The following is a 19,384-nucleotide window of genomic DNA, read 5'->3' on the forward strand; positions in this document are numbered from 1 at the left end:
TCAGCAGTGAGAGGCAGAAGCAGGCAGGCCTCTGAGTTTACGGCCAGCCTGATCTATGCAGTGAGTTCCAGGAATAGGGCACTAGCAGACTCCTACCACTATTGTGCCTCGTGTTGTCTTTCAAACTTGTGTAGCTGAGATTAGCCTTGAGTTCTGATCCCCCTGCCTCCACTTCCTAAATGCTGGACTTACAGGCATGTGCCACCACTACTAACTTGGTTAGTCTTCTTAATTCTTGCCAGTATTGACAGTATGAAGTGGTATCTGCTGGTGGCCTTATTTACATTGGTACAGTATCTGAGGTTGATCATATTCACATATTATTTGCTTATTTTTTATTAAATTCTTACTAAGATTTATTATAATCACTGGTTCAGTAAGGATGGTATATACCACCATCCTCCTGAAATGGGGGAGTATTTCTAGCCCCCATTTTTATGTCTACATGAGTTCCTGCATGTATGTGTGCATATCATGAGTGCCATATGACTCAGAATGTGGTAGTCCTGAGCTGCCAAGTGAGTTCTGGGAGTCAAACCCAGGTTCCTGCAAGTATTCTTAACTGCTGAGCTATCTCTCCAGCCCCATTTATTGGATTCTTTGACTTTTCATTTCTTTATCCATACATTTTCCCCCCAAGACAGGGTTTCTCTGTGTATATAGCTTTGGCTGTCCTAGAACCTGCTCTGTACACCAAGCTGGCCTTGAACTCACAGAGATCTGCCTGTCTCTACCTCCCAAGTGCTGGGATTAAAGGTGTGCACCACCACCTTCCAGTGCCCAAAGTATATTTAAAAAAAAAATCTTTTAAGTATCAGCCAGCTTCCTGCTTTGATTCTCTTGTGTAGACTGTAGACCTATTTACTAGGAGTGCTCTCTGTGTAAAGGTGTTCTGTAGTCATTTAAAGAATTTTGGTTTTCATATTCAGTCTTTAGTTTGAAATATGTTTGATGTTATAAGTAGAGCTGTTTCTTTGCCTGGATCCCTCTAAACAGAGAGTAAGGCCCAGAGCTTATGTAACCTTACCTTATTAGGAAGTACATTCCCAGAGAACATGAGTGGGAGGGAAGTAAAGCCTGGAAGGAGTAGTAGCCAAAGGGAAGTGTAACCATGCAACACAGGGTGAGAAAGAGGAATGACCCGCACACAGTTAATCCTCTGCGCCACTGGACTGCATGTGTGTGGCAGTGTTATCATGTTGTATCTGAATGAAAAAGTTGACCTCAACAAAAAGCTGCTTGCTTGGGTAGTAGTACTTTGAGAAGATGAGCCCAGAGGATCTGAAAAGCTGCAAGTAATGCAATATCAAAAACTAATTTTGTAATATAAATATATTATATAATATATAAATATATATAATAATTATATGCCCATATAATTATTCTTCCTAAGCATCTTTATTGTTCCCTGGGCTTTTGGTCTTCCATATAATTTTAGAATTGGTGTCCATTGTTTCATAAAAGCTTCTTGGAATTGATGATCATTGTAATGAATCTGTAGATCAGTTTGAGGAAAGTCTGCATCTTTACAATTTTGAGTAAATTTACAAACATTAACATCCTTCTCCACATAACTTTTAGTACATTTCCCTCTTTTATATGTGCTATAAGTCCACAGTTGCCAAGACTCTGGGGCACCAAGTTCATAGTACTATGGAGTATTTTTAGATTTTAGAGTTAAACAGTAAATAAAATCTGTTGGACTCAGCAGGCTTCTTGTTGTAGGAAGAATAGCTTCTGTAGAGAGAAGTCTTTTCCTTGCCAGCCACTTTGTTTTTCCCCCACCAGTCGCCTGGGCTCTGTCGCATTGTAGTCCCCAAATAACACACAAGACACTGTATTAATTATGAAGCTGTTGGCCTTGCTTGTTTCTTACTAGCTAGCTCTGACTTAAGTATTTATCCCATAATTGTTAATCTAAGTATTTCTCTTAAGTTCCGGACATCTTACTTCTCTGGCGGGGTACATCGTGACTCCCTGTGTTTCTCCTTCCCAGAGTTCTGTGCGACTCCTAGTCCCACCTACTTGCTTCCCTATTGGCTAACAGTGCTTTATTGACATATACACAGGACTTCCCCATCAAGCCTCAACTTTGGGTCGTGATGTATTTGTCATCCAGCTTAGTGAAGCAGCTTTTGAGATGGAATGAAGAAGGTCAGTGTGGAGTAATTAGGAAGTGAGGGTGGATGGTGTCCGGTGTTTGAAAACTTTGCAGTCCCCATTGAATATGTATTACCCCCTTCAGAAATACTTATAATTCAGAGTGAAATAGAGTATTGGTTTTTGTTTTTGTTTTAATAAGTAGTACCTTTTTAAGGCATGAATGGCAATGAAATTGTTTTAACCAGTTCACTAAAGAGATGAAGTGGTTAGACATTGCTTTTGGCCTCAGGGCACCATGATGAATTAATCTGAGATAAAAGGGATACTGTGAAAGGAGAATATGGTCTAGAAACTTTCTATTTTTAATGCTATTATAATGATAGTCTCTTTTAACTTTACTTGCATTTTATAAACAATCTTTTGTGATCGATGGCACTTGTTTATTACAGTACAACAAAACATTATAAACCAAGAATTTGGTGATAAGAAATGTAGACGATGTGATGGCTAACATTTACTGTGACCCTGGCAAGATTTAGAATAACCCTGACAACAAATCTCTGGGCATGCCTTCGAGGGAGTATCTAGGCGGGGTGTATTGCGGGGAGAGCCACCCTAACTCTGATCACCACCATTTTATGGGCTAGGAGCCCAGACTGAATAAAAAGTAGAAGCAACCTGAGAACAGCGTTTCCTCTCCCTGCCCACTGATTGTGTCTGCAGTGTGGCCAGCAGCCTCATGTTCCCGCCACCATGCCCACCCTGCCGTGATGGACTGTGCACTGGAACTGTGAGCCAGAATCGATCCCTCCTCTGTAAATGCTTTTACTAGATGTTTTATTACAGCAACAAGAAGAGTAGATGATGAAACTTCAGAATACTTTCCACATTTGCCATCTCTCTACCCTACTCTTTGTGAAAGAATAGGCAACACAAAGTGTTACTCAGTTTACTTAGTGATTGAAAAAACAAAGAATCTAAATAAAATAAAGGTTGACTTTGTTCTTAAGATACAACTTGAAGCCGGGCGGTGGTGGCACACGCCTTTAATCCCAGCACTCGGGAGGCAGAGGCAGGCGGATCTCAGTGAGTTCGAGGCCGGGCTGGACCGATAGCCTCCAAAACAATACAGAGAAACCCTGTCTTGTAAAAACAAACAAACAAAAAAAAGATACAACTTGAATGGCAGCAGTTTGTTTAAATTGCCTAGCATTATTTATTTGAAAAACATTTTCAGGTCTTATTGTCTGTGTAACACCTTGCTAGGTACTTGTAGTTAATTAAAAAAAAGATATGCCAGGCATGATGGTATACACGTGTGATCCCAGCATTCTAGGCTGAAGCAGGCAAATATTAGGTAATGATAGTGGCAATGTCGTCGTAATCTCAATATGCTTAATACCCAATGCCGAAAGTTGAGGGTATTATGGTCTGGCTGTGTTAAAGACAAATGAGAGTTAGCAGTCACTGCTTGAAGTCAATTTTGTTGAGCCACACACATTTCAGTTCAGCACCCACATGGCACCTCACAGCCAACTGACTGTAACTCTAGTCTCAGGATCTGTTGCCTTCCTCTTGACCTCCACCAGCACCAGGCATGTATGTGATACACATACATACATGCAGGCAAACACTCATACACAGAAAAATCTTAAAAATAAGCTGTGCTCAAGCACACCTGTAATCCCTGCATTTAGAAGATAGAAGTCTAAAGTTGCCAGGCATGGTGGCATATACCTTTGATCTCAGCACTTTGGGAGCTAAATGGTGAGACTGTCTTTAAAAAGTTTAAAATCATCCTCCATAAATAGCAAGTTTGAGGCCAGCCTTGCTACATCAGACCTGTTGCCAAATGTGTATATCCTTGGGTATCGATAGTTGTTAAAACTAATTTCTCCTGAAAAGGTTTGTACGGTTTTGTTTTTTGACTCACCAGAGAATGCTACCAAATCAAATTATGACCCACAGGGTAAGTTTAGACCACTGAAATGCATTTATTGCTGGGCGAGGTGGTTCATTCCTGTAATGTCATTGTGCACGAGGATCACAAGTTCCAGGCCAGCCTTGACTATACAGCAATCAAAGGCACACGTGTGTTTTTTTGCGGGGAGGAGGACAGGGGGATGGTTGTGTTTAGGGCTTTCTTTGCTCCCTTTCACTATGATGAGGCTTACTGATTAAGATTTTTAAAAGTATTTTCTTCCCAGAGATTTATTTTCATTTGTCCCTGTGTACTATAGCTTTTTAGATCCTAGCTTTATGTGAAAGTTACTTCTATTAGAGTTTTCAAACTTAGGCAGACTCTGGTTTTGTTACCTGTCCCTTTTGTCCCATCAAAGTAGAAGCTTAGTGAGTTTAGTCAAACATCATTGAGAACAAGTGGCCTACCAAATGACTTACTCTTTTGAGTAACTTTTCACTTTGCTTTTGGATTACTAAAATTATCTCGTTTTATTTACTAGTATCATTTGTGCATTGAACTTTAGAAACTTTTGTTTTTACACTCATTTGATTGGTGTATGCATGTGTGTGGAGGTCAGAGAACAACACTGAGTAGGCACTGTTTCCACCATGTGGATTCTGAGATAGAACCAGGCTGTCAGCCTTGACAGAAAGTATCTTTGCCCCCTGAGCCATCCCTCTGGTCCTGTGACTTAAAATCTTTTGATCAGTCACCCAGACTTGTATTCATCTAAATTTGATGCAGTTCATTTCACTTTGTTTTTGTTTTTTGAGACAGTGTTTCTCAGCTTTGGAGGCTGTCTTGGAACTAGATCTTGTAGACCATGTTGGTCTCGAACTCACAGAGATTCGCCTGTGTTTGCCTCCTGAGTGCTGGGACTAACGGTGTGCACCACCAACGCCCGACTGCCTTTGTTTCTTTCTTACAAGTCCTGTCTGCCTCACTTCTTTGCTTTGGAGCTTTGCTGTATTAGCCTGATGATCTGCCTGGTGCTCTCATCAGGTGGACAGGACACACTGCCTCCTCTCCAGTTTGGAAGTCTGTCTCTGTGGCAGCACCTGCAGGTAGTTTGGGTATGTTGTCATCTGTACTTAGCTCACTGTGGTTCTTAAGGTTTGGGGTACAATGGTATCAGCTTTTAGAGTTCTGGTCAGTGTTACCACATTAATAAGTTACTGAAAATACATAAAATTTAAGTAAAGTTTTGAACCAGAATTCCACTTTCTTACCATGTTTTTCGGTAATGCGGTTTTTCACTTGCTATGCCACTAGTTGGGCTGACTGGTTCCAGACACCACTCCTTTATTTCTGCCGTGTATTTAAGTACCCCTGGTCTTCTTCAGTACACAATTGAGTAATTGTTGTGCTTGAGGCTCGTCACAGTTAAACAATGGGCCTGCTAAAGAGTATAGTGTGTTTTGGGCACACTTTTTGTTTCGCCTACTTGTTTGTCACTGAAAAGTAGCAAAAAGTGAATAGATTGGGGGGAGGCACTACTTATTTGCTTTTTTTTTCATATGTCATTTTTAAGTAGTGATAGAACAGAATGCAGGGTACATTATTTTGTCATGAAGTTTATTTGGCTTGGCTTGATTTTAGGACAGGGTCTCATGTATCTCAGGCAGGTGTCAACTCCTTAAGCAGCAAAGGATGACTTTGAACTTCTTGTCTTCAACCTCCCTGTGGTAGGATGCATGCATCCCCTTGTCTGGTTTTATATAGTACTGGGGTTGAACCCAGCGCTCTACCAACTAAGCTATATCACCAGTGAATTGTTTTTATGCCTATTGTTATTGTCTAAAATATCAAGATTAAAGAATTTTATCACGACCTTAATAGGGACTTTTCAGGCTCTTAGCACTGTCAGTAGAAGCAATGTACAAAAGACTGCTTTGTAGGAAGGAGACTAAGGTCACAAGTCAGTTGTGAGGGGCAAGTACAAAGCTTTTCAAAGGTAATCCCGTTAATACGGCTTGCTTTGTGTCTGATGAACTGCTGTGTGAGAAAATGACTACTACATTCAGGAAGGGTAGACTTCATGGGGATAGAATATGGTCGACATGAGTCAGTCAGCATTCCTGTCTAAGACATGCAAAGCCCTTGCCCTTTGGTCTGAGTGAAGTGTTGGGGAGGAAAATGACATAAATCATGACTAATTGTCATAGTTGTAATTCAATGCCAAAAGTTATCCAGTACACTGTATTAGCAAAGAGAAAAGCATGAGGAAGAAGGAGCTAGGATACTTGGATAGGGTCCTAGGATCAGATCTGTGTGCAGGTTTTTAGTAAGCCTCTTATTTTTGGGTGGGTTATTTCTTTCACATATCAAATGTGGCAGTTAATGTATGTCTAAGTAATGTACCAGGACAAGTAGCATTTGTGACATACTCTGTGAAAGAAATAAAAGTTGCAAGATTCAGAGGGAAATAATGTCTGCATCTCAGTTGTTCTCAAATTATAGCTGTGTTTCTCCAAGTCCTAGAATTTGAGCTAAGTTGAAGAAATAAAGATTTTTAAAATTTTTTATGTAGATGTAGTAGCCTTCTTTTTATTCTAGATAAACAAGGGTTTCTTCACAAAAGATCACTATCCAATTGCCATTCAAAACCTTATTTACTGAGGAGTTGTCTGGTTTTCCAACATACATACTTTCATATCAGAATTTGTGTAAGGTAGAGCTATTTTACTGCTGTAACCCACTGTTTTAATAAGACAGACGAGAGCTGGTGCGATGGCTCAGTTGCTTCCAAGCCTGATGCCCTGAGCCTGACCTTCAGTATCCGCACAATGAAAAGAGCAAATGCATTCCTACAAAAATAGGGCTGGAGAGATGGTTCTGTGGATAAAGCACTTGCCAAACTAATGTAAAGATCTGAATTTGGACCCCCAGAGCCCATGTAAAGCCAGGCATGGTAGCACACATCCCTGGTGTTCCTACAACAAGATAGAATTTCCCAGAAGCTCATGAGCCAGCTAGCCTGGCATGTGCAGCGGTAAATGAGACCCTGGCTCACAAGATGGTGGAAGGCAAGGGCTCATACCTGAAGTTGCCCTGTGGCCTACACACACACACAAAAACACACACACACACACACACACACACACACACGCACGCACGCACGCACACACGCTCACACGCTCACAGGAAGATTAAAAAAACAGAGACAAAAGAGACTGGGAAAAACATTTTAAATATAAAAGAGAATAGGGAGCGGTGGTGGCGCACACCTTTAATCTCAGCCCAGCACTCAGGAGGCAGAGGCAGGTGAATCTCTGTGAGTTCGAGGCCATCCTAGTCTACAGAGTGAGTGCCAGGAGAGGCTCCAAAGCCACAGAGAAGCCCTGTCTCAGAAAAGAAAAGAAAAAAACAGACAAACAAAAAAAGACAGAATATGTATCCATACTTGTCTGTAAATGAGATTAAAAATTTCTCCAAGTTAGCTATGGGAAGTATGTCACCTGTATATCTGAAGGAAACGTTACAAGGTGACAGATGGAGTCTTGACATTAAAGCCACACTGATTCTTGGGTGTGCTGTACTCAGATCCATGTGTCAGATTTTCAGAGACTGATTCTTGCATCCATAGCACACCCCTTCTTTAAGGTTTTTTTTTTGTTTTGTTTTGTTTTGGTTTGGTTTTGGTTTTTACAAGGCAGGGTTTCTCTGTATTGTTTTGGAGGCTATCGGTCCAGCCCGGCCTCGAACTCACAGAGATCTGCCTGCCTCTGCCTCCGGAGTGGTTCTGGGATTAAAGGCGTGCGCCACCACCGCCCGGCCCTTCTTTAAGTTTTAGTGCAAGTATGTGTTGTGTTTGAGCCTTAATTCCCCACAATGCCTTATGCTTCCTTTTCTTTGCCTATCTCATTACTTCTATTTGTCCCTTAAGACGTTTGTACTTCCAAGTCACATATTGTCTGGATTTCCTTTATCCTCTTGTTGGATGCCTATGTTCCTGCCATAGCATAGCTCCAGAATAGTGCACTGGCCATTTAATATCTCTCTGACATGCTGACTTGCAGATTGTTGGTAAAAGCATCAGTGATATAACTGGGTCTTAACAGTTTTAGTTTTGGAAGAAACCTCCACTGGCCTTACTAGTTCACACTCCTACCAGTAAATGCTTAAGGGCTCTGTTTGAACTCCATTTCTTTTCTTTTTTCTTTTTTGGTTTTTCGAGACAGGGTTTCTCTGTGTAGCTTTGGAGGCTGTCCTGGCACTCACTCTAACTTTGATTTGCATTTCCCTGGTGGTTTATTCTTTATTGCTGTTTGTATTTCAGATTTATTTTGTGTGCCTATGTTTGTGAATGTGACAGTGCCAGAGGACATGGTTGGAATTCAGTTTGCATCCTGTCACCTTACAGGGCGCTATCAAAATGTTGTCAGGCCTGGATGCAAGCACCTCCACCTACTAAGCCACTCTTCTGGTCCTGGGTTTTGCTTTTTGAGAACTGTCAATTTCATAGCCCACTTATTGATCGGACTGTTTTGATTTCTTGTTACTTAGGTTTCTTTAGTTCTTTGTATATTCTATCAGGCAGTTCATGGATCACATGGGTAGCAAGAGATACAAAACAAAATATTAAACTTAGTTCAAATTTTATGATGGGTGTGTGTGTATGTGTGTGTGTGTGAGAGGGGGGGGAGATTCAGGTGTTTTGTTCTGCTTTGTAGATGACAACAAGCACACCCTGTTTGATAGTAAACCTCTATAAGCTATATAGCAGCAAAGTTTCCCCTTGTTATCCTGCTGTCTCTCATTTGATTAACTATCTCCTTCCTGAGCAGAAGCTTTCATTTCATGATGTCCAATTTGTCTTTGTTGACCTTATTTCCTGAGCAAGTGGAGCCCATTCAGAACAGTATTGAGTATTTGCCTTAGTTTTTCCTCTAGCGTTTTCATCAGAGTTTACGGGACCTGTTCAGAACATCCTATGGCAGTATTTGCCTCTGTCAGTATTTGAATGGTTTTTCCTCTAGCACTTTTAGAGTTTCAGTTCTTACATTAAGATCTTTGATCCATTTGGAGTTGATTTTTGTGAGAGTTAAGTATCAAATTCTTCTGTGTATGGATATCCAGTTTTCCTAGCACCTTTTGTTGAAGAGGCAGTCTACCTTTTCTGCAATGTGTATTTTTAACGTCTTTGTCAAAAATTAGGTGTTTGTATTTATGGAATTTCATATCTGGGTCTTCTATTCTGTTGATCTGTATATCTGTTTTTGTACCAGTACCATGTTGATTTTATTACCATGGCTCTATAGTGTAACTTAAAGTCAGGTATGGTGTTACCTCCAGGATTCTTATTTTTGTTAAGGATTATTTTGGCTCCCTTGGTATTTTGTGCTTCCATGTGGACTTTAAGATTTTCTTTTTCTTTTGGAGGGTGTTCAATATAGTGGGGTTTGGGGGGTTGTTTTTGTTTTTCAAGACAGGGTTTCTCTGTGTATCTCTGGCTGTCCTAGAACTCTCTCTGAAGACCAGGCTGACCTCAAACTCACAGAGATCTACCTGCCTCTGCCACCCAAGTGCTGGAATTAAAGGCATGGAACACCACTGCCTGGTTTATTTTTCCTGTTTCTGTGAAAAATGGCATTGGGATTTTGATGATTGCCTTGAATCAGTAGATTGCTTTTGGTAAGGTGACCATTTTTATAATAATTATATAAATCCAAAAGTGTGAGAGGTTTTTCCATCTTCTAGTGTCTTCAATTTCTTTGATGTTTTAAAGTTTTCATTTTAGAGGTCTAATACTTCTTTTGTTTTGTGAGGTTTTTTGTTTTGTTTTTTATTTGATTTTGAAGTAATTGTGCAGTTGTGGGGTTGTTTCCCTGCTTTCTTGGTGTGTTTATTGTTAGAGTGTAGGAAAACTGACCATCTCTTTCTAACGAAGACTTGAAGTGCTGTCTTGAAATACAAATTGAGAAAGTAGATGTCTCATTTGGGCCTAACTTTGCTTGGTTGGAAAGGTTTTGTTGTTGTTTTAATTACTGTTTCAATATCGTTGCTTGTTATAGGACCTACTTAAATTATTTATCTCACCTTGGTTTAATTATAGTAGACTATATGCATGCTCATTTTTATTTTGGAATCATCTCAGAATTGTTTGTTAAATTGTTTGTAATGTGTTAGTGTGAACACACTATTCAATTGTTTCTTGGCTATTTAGTGAAGTTTTTTTTTTTTTTTGAGACAGGGTTTCTCTGTATTGTTTTGGAGGCTCTCCTGGAACTCGCTTTGTAGGCCAGGATGGCCTCGAACTCACAGAGATCCTCCTGCCTCTGTCTCCCAAGTACTGGGATTAAAGGCGTGCGCCACCAACGCCCGGCTCGAAGATTGGTTTTATTAAAACAAATTTGTTTTATCATTTATTTATCCAAATTTTGCTAATGTTACTAGCTGGATCACATTTCCTAATTTACAGCTGTGGTAGTGGTAATTGTGGTATTGTCTGTGCTGTCTTTAACCTCGTTATTAATTGAATGTTTGGGGGGTTGCCTCTCTTCCAGGCCATTTGATAATTCTAAATCATGTCTGATAACGGAGAACTAGAAGACAAGCCTCCAGCACCTCCTGTGCGAATGAGCAGCACCATTTTTAGCACTGGAGGAAAAGATCCTTTATCGGCCAATCACAGTTTGAAACCTTTGCCTTCTGTTCCAGAGGAAAAAAAGCCCAGGAACAAAATCATCTCCATATTCTCGGGCACAGAAAAAGGTAACAGCTGCTGTTATTTCAGAAGTCACACTTGGCTTATGGTGTGTTTCCTCTTAATGTCTTCTATGGTGAATATAAACAGATCTAAGAAAACACTTAAGGGCTGGAGAGGTCCAGCAGTTAGGATCACTGACAGCTCTTTCTGAGTATGACCCAGATTTGATTCCCAGCACACACGTGGCAGTGTGGCACTGTCTAACTCCAATCCCAGGACATCCACAGCCTCCACCTACAGCAGGCGTACATGTGGTGCACATACATACACACATACAAACACTTAAACACAAAAAATAAACAAATCTTTAAAAACACACACAAAAAAACTCATGATGCTGATAATAATAGAGGCACTGCTAAACAAACTCTTGTGGGCTTGATGGCACAAACCCTTACTTAGTACTTGGAAGACTGAGGTAGGAGGATCACTTGAACTCAGGAATTCAAAGTCAGTCTAGAGTACACAGGGATACCCTGTCTCTAAAACAGAAGAAAAACAAGACTTGCTCATCCAGCGTCTTACTGTGTAGCCGAAGCAGTTGGTCCTCCTGCCTGCAGGTGTGCTGTAATGCCTAGCAAGACGACCTTATTAAAGTGTGATTGATGTTCAGCGTGCTTGCTACAGGCACTGAATTTCTATACTCACCTTCACTTTCTGATAACTTTATACAGCTTCCTGACATTAGTGAGATTTGTGATTGCCTTACTCTATTCTTTGTGGCTTTAGCAATCTAAGGCCAGGTACTTTATGTAGGTGTGGTACACACTTGTAATCCCAAAACTCAGGAAGCAGAGGCGGGTGGCTTCTGTGAGTTTGAGGCCAGTCTGGTTTACGTACTAAGCTCCAGGTCATGCAAGGCTACACAGTGAGCTGTCTCAGCCTCACCCCACTCCCCCAAAAGAGGTTTATATTGTCTGTACTTCTGATGGCTAGAAACTCCAAGACAGCACAACCCTGGTATCTGAGGAGGTCAGTGTCACAGCATGGTAAAGATTTAGGAGAGGAGCCAGCTGCTCATGGGAATGTTCAAACCCAGAAGAAGAATCAGGAAGGACCAGTCACCCTTTGTGGGAATCTGCTCCCTCAGAAATCACTGTGCTCGGGGGCTGGGGAGATAGCTCAGAGATTAAGAGCACTGACTGTTCTTCCAGAGGTCCTGAGTTCAATTCCCAGCAATCACATGGTGGCTTACAACCCTCTGTAATGAGATTTGGCACCCTCTTCTGGCATGCAGGCATACATGCTGGCAGGCTACTGTATACATAATAAATAAATCTTGAAAAAAAAGTTCCCAGCACTCAGGAGGCAGAGGCAGGCGGATCTCTGTGAGTTCGAGGCCAGCCTGGTCTACAGAGCGAGTTCCAGGACAGCCTCCAAAACAATACAGAGAAACCCTGTCTTGAAAAAAAAAATCACTGTGCTCACTGACACCATTAATAGATTCTGAAGGTGGTCATCACCTCCTATGAGGACCTTTCCCTGAGAGTTCCAACTACCTTTCTGTACTGTTTTTATTGATGTTGTTTGGTTGATTTTTGTTTAGACATTCTTCTGTAGCTGAGGCTGGCCTCAAACTCTATGTAGTGGGATAGGCCTTATGACTGGTAGTCCTCCTGCCTCTACCTCTCTCAAAGAACATGAACCCTACTCTTTTCTATACTGCTGACTGGGGAATCAAGCCTCTAGGATATGAACCATTAGAGAATAAGCCATTTCTAAACTATAGCAGTGATATTGAGGTACATCCTCATGATGGTTAGTCTCAATTGTCAGCTTGATCTAGAAGCAAGATGGGAGGGAGCACCTGCCCACTGTGGGTGGCACTGTTCCCTGGCTGGAATCCTGGACTATATAAGTGGGAAAGGGGAGCTGAGCCTAAGGAAGCACTCGTCTTTTTTGGTTGCTGGTTGTGGGTGCAACATGACAGTAAGAGAACATAAAACTAAGATACTGCTGGTATAAGAATGGTAATGTAGAAGCCTGAGTTCAGGTGCCAGCACCCACATAATGAAGTAGAACAAACTCCCACAAATGGTCCTTTTATTTAAACACACACCACGTGCACACATTAAAAAAAAAAAGAGGCAATATGGGATGGGATTCGGAGGGTAAAGTGCTTGTTCTGCAAGAGTGAAGGTCAATACCTATATGAAAGCCAGATGTGCAGTGTGTACCGGTAACCCCAGCATTAGGAGGGAGGACGACAGTCATATCCCAAGGGTTCTGGCCAGCCAGTCTAGCCAACTGATGAGCTTCCAGGTCCAATGAGAGACTATCTCAGAAAATAAGGAAGAGGATGATAAAGACAGTGTAAGCCTCTGGTCTCCAAAGTATGCTCACATACATAGAGAAAAGGTTGACAACGTAGGAGGATACATTCCTCTGAAATCCTTACTCAGTTATGATTTGAAATTAAAATCTTTCTTATTTTTCAGTGGTAATGTAACTTTTTGTCCTATGTTCTGTCATAGTCAGAAGGAACTGATACAGCCTCAACATGTCTTCTTTTAAGAAGGGTCTGTCAGGGCTGGAAGTAGTGGCGACACCTTTAGTCCCTAGTGCCAGCACTTAGGCAGAGACAAGCAAGTCTCTGTGAGTTCCAGGCCAGCCAGCCAGAGCTGCAGAATGAGACCCTGTTTCAGAAAACAAAACAAGCTGGGGCAGTGGTGGCATACTCCTTTAAACCCAGCACTCGGGAGGCAGAGGCAGAGGCAGAGGCAGAGGCAGGCGGATCTCTGTGAGTTCAAGGCCAACCTGGTCTACAGAGTGAGTTCCAGGACAACCTCTAAAGCCACAGAGAAACCCTGTCCCGAAAAACAAAAAACAACAACAACAAAAAAAACAGTGTTTTCTATGCCTAGAAAAGAATCATCCATACCTGGCCACACACTCATGGGGCTGAATGCAGGCCAATGTGATTTAGAAACAGAGGGCACATGATAATTACAGGCATGTGTGATATCCACATGGAACTGCACACAGCAGAAATGGGGAAAGTGGGGAAAGATCTGGTCACAAAGGGCCTTGTATTCTGTGCTATAGAACTTGGATTTTTCCTGTTTCCTGAGGAACCATTGCAGAATTTAAACCAGGGCAAGAGCTGGCCACATTTCTACTTGAGGTACAGGAGACTTGTAGCCATATAAAAATGAGGTTTTGTTGGAGATCTAAAACTACCTTGGAAACTGTCAGGCTTTTGCAGGAGCTTTAGCCAGTTTAGTGGTTTTAATAATGAAATGGCAATGAGCCCTTGTCTTGGTTTATTATGGGCTCTAGTCAGACAGCTAGTGTTGAGTTGATTGCTCATCAATGGAGGCAATTAGACCCGATAATTCATCCTGTGTGCACTTTTCATATCAGTTATGAAGATACATGTAAGCATCCTTTCTTGTCCAGAAATCCAGAATTAATACTAATGCTAGCTATACTTGACCTACTTCCTTTAGAATAAATAACTCTTCTATGTGATGGAGCAAGTGTAGTTTCACTAATTTGGAGATGTCATCACTGATTGTTAGACTAGAAACTGAGGAGTCTTCCATTTAAGTATTCTTTTTTCCTCTTCTCTGTTCTGGAATGCACAGCCGTCTTGTGCCTCATTCTGTCAAGTGCTGGAATTGTAGGCATGAGCCCCCAAGCCTAGCCCCACATGAGGCTGTTAACTGTGACTCCAGCTGGGTCAAATGTAGAAAAAGACAGTGGCCTTAAGATTCCATGTCAGCATGTGGCTCAAGCACCCGCCCCCCGCTGCTCCTGTTTTGTTATATACTAGGTTTCAGAGGTGATTCAAACAAATTTCTGTGGTCCATTATTTCTCATCAAGTGACCTGTTGTTTGTATCTTATAGATTGTTATGTTTGACAGGCAAAAGTGGGAAGTTGACTTATATTTAAACATGAACAGATTTCTTCTCCAAAACTAGGTGTCTTGCATAATTATTTATTTTGCCCAGTGTTGGCATCTAGAGTTGCAGCTGATCTCTAGAGCAGGTCTGTCTAGCACATGTTCACTCTAAAGCTTGCTTTCAGATCTTTGTCTCAGATGCTGTTTCTAAAGCCTCGATCCTCATCCAGGGGCTACTAAAATATGGCCAGTATGTGTGAAATTTAAGTGGAATTAAACAGATTTTAGTTTTAGGATATTGTAACACTTTTTTTAATTAAAAAAAATAAACACAAAAGGATACATGGTACATGCCTTTAATCCCAGCACTCAGGAGGCAGAGACAGGTGAACCTCTGTGAGTTCAAGGCCAACCTGCTCTACATAGTGACTTCTGGGACAGCCAGAACTACACAGAGAAACACTTTGTAAAAAATATATTGTTATTATTAGGCCAAGTGACACGTCTTTTAATTCTAACACTTAGGAGGCAGAGGCAGGTAGATCTTTGTGAGTTTGAGGTCAGCCAGAGCTAGCTAGCGCTATATATGTGTATTTATATAGAGATAGAGAAAGAGACAGACAGAAGACACTGTCTCAAAAAACAAACAGCAAAGATTTTTATTTATTGTGGATATGTGCATGCATGTGCCTGCCAACTGTGGTGCATGTGTCGGGTTGGAGGACACCTTGTAAGAACTGTCTGTCTGCTTCCACAATGTGTGTCCATGAGAGTGAGCTCAGGTTGTCAGACGGCTTCACCATGGAGCCACCTGGTTCCCACCATTTTCCTTTGAGTGGACTAATATTTCTAGGCTTCTCTCTAGACTATTCTACATCACTAACATTCATGAAATATTCTTTCTGGTGTAGCTGGGACTTCTTCCTTCCAGCCTTCAGTACCAGCTGGCCCTCTAATCTGCTCACTCACTCACTCTGCATAGCTCAGTCACCCTGTGGAGCAGTTGGCCGGGATGTTAGGTTGGGACTAGGGCTCATGTGGCCTGAAGTTGATGTCCACTTTGGGTTAGGTGTCTGGGATGAAGGTCATATAAGAAAATGGCATTTTTCCCAGTTGTACCCATTAGGAAATGATGAAGTTCCTTCAGTAACAGGAGAAAAGCCTCTGCAACAGACTTTTTAAAAAGAAGAAACAGATATTTTTTTAATACACATGCTTTTGTTTTTCTGTCATCTCTACAAAAATTAAATTGTTAGTATACAAACTAAACTGTTAGTTCTTAGCCAACAAATACTTTCTCCTGTTTGCAGTATAATGAGTTAGAAGCTTAGGGACAGAAAGAAGACTAGAGGTCCTGACCTCAGAGTACTCAAGTCATTCTGGTAGAAGATGAAAGGTTGCTTATGGTAGATGTAATTGTGAGTCATAGTAAAGACAACAAAATTTTGTGCAAGCTTAATAATTGCCTTTCCCTCTGCTCCCTTCCACAATTGGTGAGACCTGCCTTCTTGTCACATATCCTGTTGGTATATGTGTGTACCTGGAGAATCTTGAAGAAGCATGGACATTTTGCAGAAATGTGTCATTATTAGTCAAAAAATGGCATTGTTTCCTGTGAGTGCTAGATTAGTAGCATCTTTGTGAGCAAAGGAAAGCATTGCTAGCATACCTATGTGCAGATTTATCAAACAGCAGCACAGTAGAGTCTTTGGTTAACATGACAGTATTGACTACATTTCAATTATTCAGATTCTGTTTAAAAAACACTTTGCTCTTCCCCCTGAGACTACTAAAATACAGCAAGTACTTGTGAAAAGCAAGTAGAATTAAACAGGTTTGGGTTTTGGTTTTTTTTTTTTTTTTTACAAGACAGGGTTTCTCTGTATTGTTTTCAGGTTTGGGTTTTAAGATACTGCAATTTTTAAAAAATATTTACACTGTGTGTACTTGGAACACGAGTATATGCCAAACCCAAAACCCAACCAAAATGTCAGTTTAAAGTCATCTGTTCAAAGTCACTGTAAGGGTGAAGGGAGGGAAAGGTGGCAGTGTCCAAGAACTCAGCACACTGAGAAGATTGCCTGGAAAGAACTTACCTGCCCAAGTGGGTAGAGAGTGATTGCACAATGGAGCGTGTGACTCAGGATTCAGAGAATACAGGGAGGGTAAAAGAGAGGAGCCGCTGAAATCTGCATAGGAATTTACCCAGCAGTCACACTGCTTCACTCCCTATAGCCAGCCATACATATATTCTCATTGCAAACCCTGATAAGTTGAGAGTAAACACTCCTTTCCTCTGCCTGTCCTGGCCCTCACTAGACACTGGGAGGCTTTTCTCTGGATAAACAGAGTGTTCTGGTGGAACATACTTTAGATACCCTGAGCCCTGTCCTCATCTTTGATCTAGATTGTCTCCCAGTTAGTTGTGTAATGTTTTTCTCTTAAGAGTGGACAGCAAAGGGTCACCAAACATCTGAAGAACATGTTCAGACGTTAGAACCCAGAGCCGCGGGCAGCACCAGATAGCACATGCCTGTGAGGCCTGCCTGGATTACTAAGTGCAGTCAAGGCTGGCCATGGCCAGATAACAAGACCTGACTCCAAAAATCAGGTCACTTTGTTAAACAAGTTTAGAAAAAGCATTCCACTTCAGGAAAAAACCAACAAGCCATAAAGTCCAGCTGACATGTGCATGTATACAGCATGATCTTTGAGGAAGGATGACAAATTCAGGAGATAAGAAAAGGATTTTCAGAGGAAACAAAAATGATTGTAGAATGATGAGAAATAATTCTTGGAAAACCATTATTTAAAATTAATAGAACAAATGTGATACCAATAGGGGCGTGAGAGGATAATCAAGAAAAATCTCCCAGAGTTAAAAAAAAAAAAACCAACAATAACAAAAAACACCCAGATAGGAATTGTAAAAGAAAAGTTATATGTTGCAAATAATGGGCAAATAAAATAGAATGAGGGAAATTTTTAAAATATACATGAAAAAAACAAAAGACCCAGGAAATGGAGACGTGGCTTAGTGTTTAAGAGAGTTTGCTGCTCCTGCAAAGACCTGGGTTTCATTCCTAGTACCCACAGGATGGTTCACAACCATCTGAAACTCCAGTTGTAGGGATCTGATGCTATTTTCTAAGCTCCATGGGTACTTCACATAAGTAGTACACTTATATACATAAGGTGTGAAATACTAATACACATTAAGAAAAACAACAATTTTACTTTTTTAAAAATGAGGATCAGAGATGAGCCAGCAGTTAGGAGCACTGAGTACTGCTGCTGTTGCAGAGGACCCAGGTTTGGTCCCCAGCACTCACATCAAGCAGCTCAGTGCTCCCTGGAATCTAATTTCAGGACGCCTGGTGGATTCCTCTGGCCTTTGAGGGCACCTGCACACAAGCAGTCACGTATTCTCAAGCAGGCATATACACATACACATAAATATAAGTATTATTATTTGATGAAGGACTACAGTAAGGCAAGAGTAGAGTAAGGAGTAATTGCTAATGGATACAGGGTTTCTTTAGGAAATGGTGAAAGTATGCTAGTTACATGGTAATAATGTTTTAGAAATTCTGAATATACAAAAATTCATTGGATTGTACAGTTTAAACAGGTAAACATAACACAGGAAATGAAAGAGAATAATAAAACATTCAAACGATTGTAAAAATGATCAATAAAGCAGCCAAAAATACAGCCTCTAGGAAATGTACTGTAGACTAGGCTGACCTTGAACCCACAGAAATCCACCTGCCTCTGCTTCTTAAGTGCTGGAATTAAAAATATACACCGACACTGCCCTGCTAAAAAATTTTTCTTAAAAGATACAGATTTCTGCTGAGTGGTGGTGGCTCTGAGACACACCTTTAATCCCAGCACTCGGGAGGAAGAGGCAGGCGGATCTCTGCAAGTTTGAAGACAGTCTGGTCTACAGAACGAGTGCCAGAATAGGCTCCAAAGCTACACAGTCTTAAAAACAAAACAAAGATACAGATCTCCAAAGTTTACTAAAAAAAAAAAAAAAAAGATTAAAGAAGACTGGATTTAGTTTATAGCTAAAACTCCACAAAGAAAATTTATGACCTGCCTGGTTTCTTTAGTGAATCAGTGAAATATTTAAGGAAGAATTTATTACCAGTTGTATACAATTTCAAGAAAATTGAATATGCGGTAATGTTTCCCAACACATTTAATGAGCTTTGAGTTACCTGGATACTTCAAACCAAAAACATTACAAGAGAGAGAGAGCTATACATTTCTTGAACATAGATGAACAATCTTGGTAAAGTTTTAACAGTGGTAAGTAATCCAACAGTGTATTAAAAAGACAAAAATCAGGGCCAAATAGAGTTTGTTTCAGGACTGCAAGGCTCATTAAACATTTGAAAATCAGAGTAATATAGGGTAAGCCATAATGATCATTTAAGTAGATATAGAAAAGACATTTGACATAGTCCAATGTTCATTTCTAATATAATTGCGCAAATTTGAAATTGAAATACCAAATTTGATAAGGACAAGCTAGAAACATTGACTGTTGATATTAAACTAAGAAATAGCTGGGCAGTGGTGGCACGTGGCTTTAATCCCAGCCAAGGCTACACAGAGAAACCCTGTCCCAAAAAACCAAAAAATATAAAACTAAATAAAATAAAAAAACACTAGCTGTTTTAACTCTCTGGATCAGTAAAACACAAAAATTCCTGTTAACACCTTTATTGAATTATGTTGTAACTAGGGACTAG

General features: G+C 40.7%; 1 protein-coding gene across 1 annotated transcript in view; it reads left to right on the forward strand.

Annotated features, from left to right (window-relative positions):
- Pak2 (p21 (RAC1) activated kinase 2) overlaps window positions 1-19,384 on the forward strand; it is a 58,391-nt gene that overhangs the window by 12,170 nt on the left and 26,837 nt on the right. The window contains exon 2 of the mRNA XM_040750945.1: window positions 10,573-10,780. Within this exon, the coding sequence (XP_040606879.1) occupies window positions 10,594-10,780 (187 nt within the window). The 5' untranslated portion in view covers window positions 10,573-10,593. The remainder of the gene's footprint in view (window positions 1-10,572; window positions 10,781-19,384) is intronic.

This window comes from Mesocricetus auratus, unplaced genomic scaffold (genome assembly GCF_017639785.1).
Source record: "Mesocricetus auratus isolate SY011 unplaced genomic scaffold, BCM_Maur_2.0 Super-Scaffold_100008, whole genome shotgun sequence".
Lineage (NCBI taxonomy): Eukaryota > Metazoa > Chordata > Mammalia > Rodentia > Cricetidae > Mesocricetus > Mesocricetus auratus.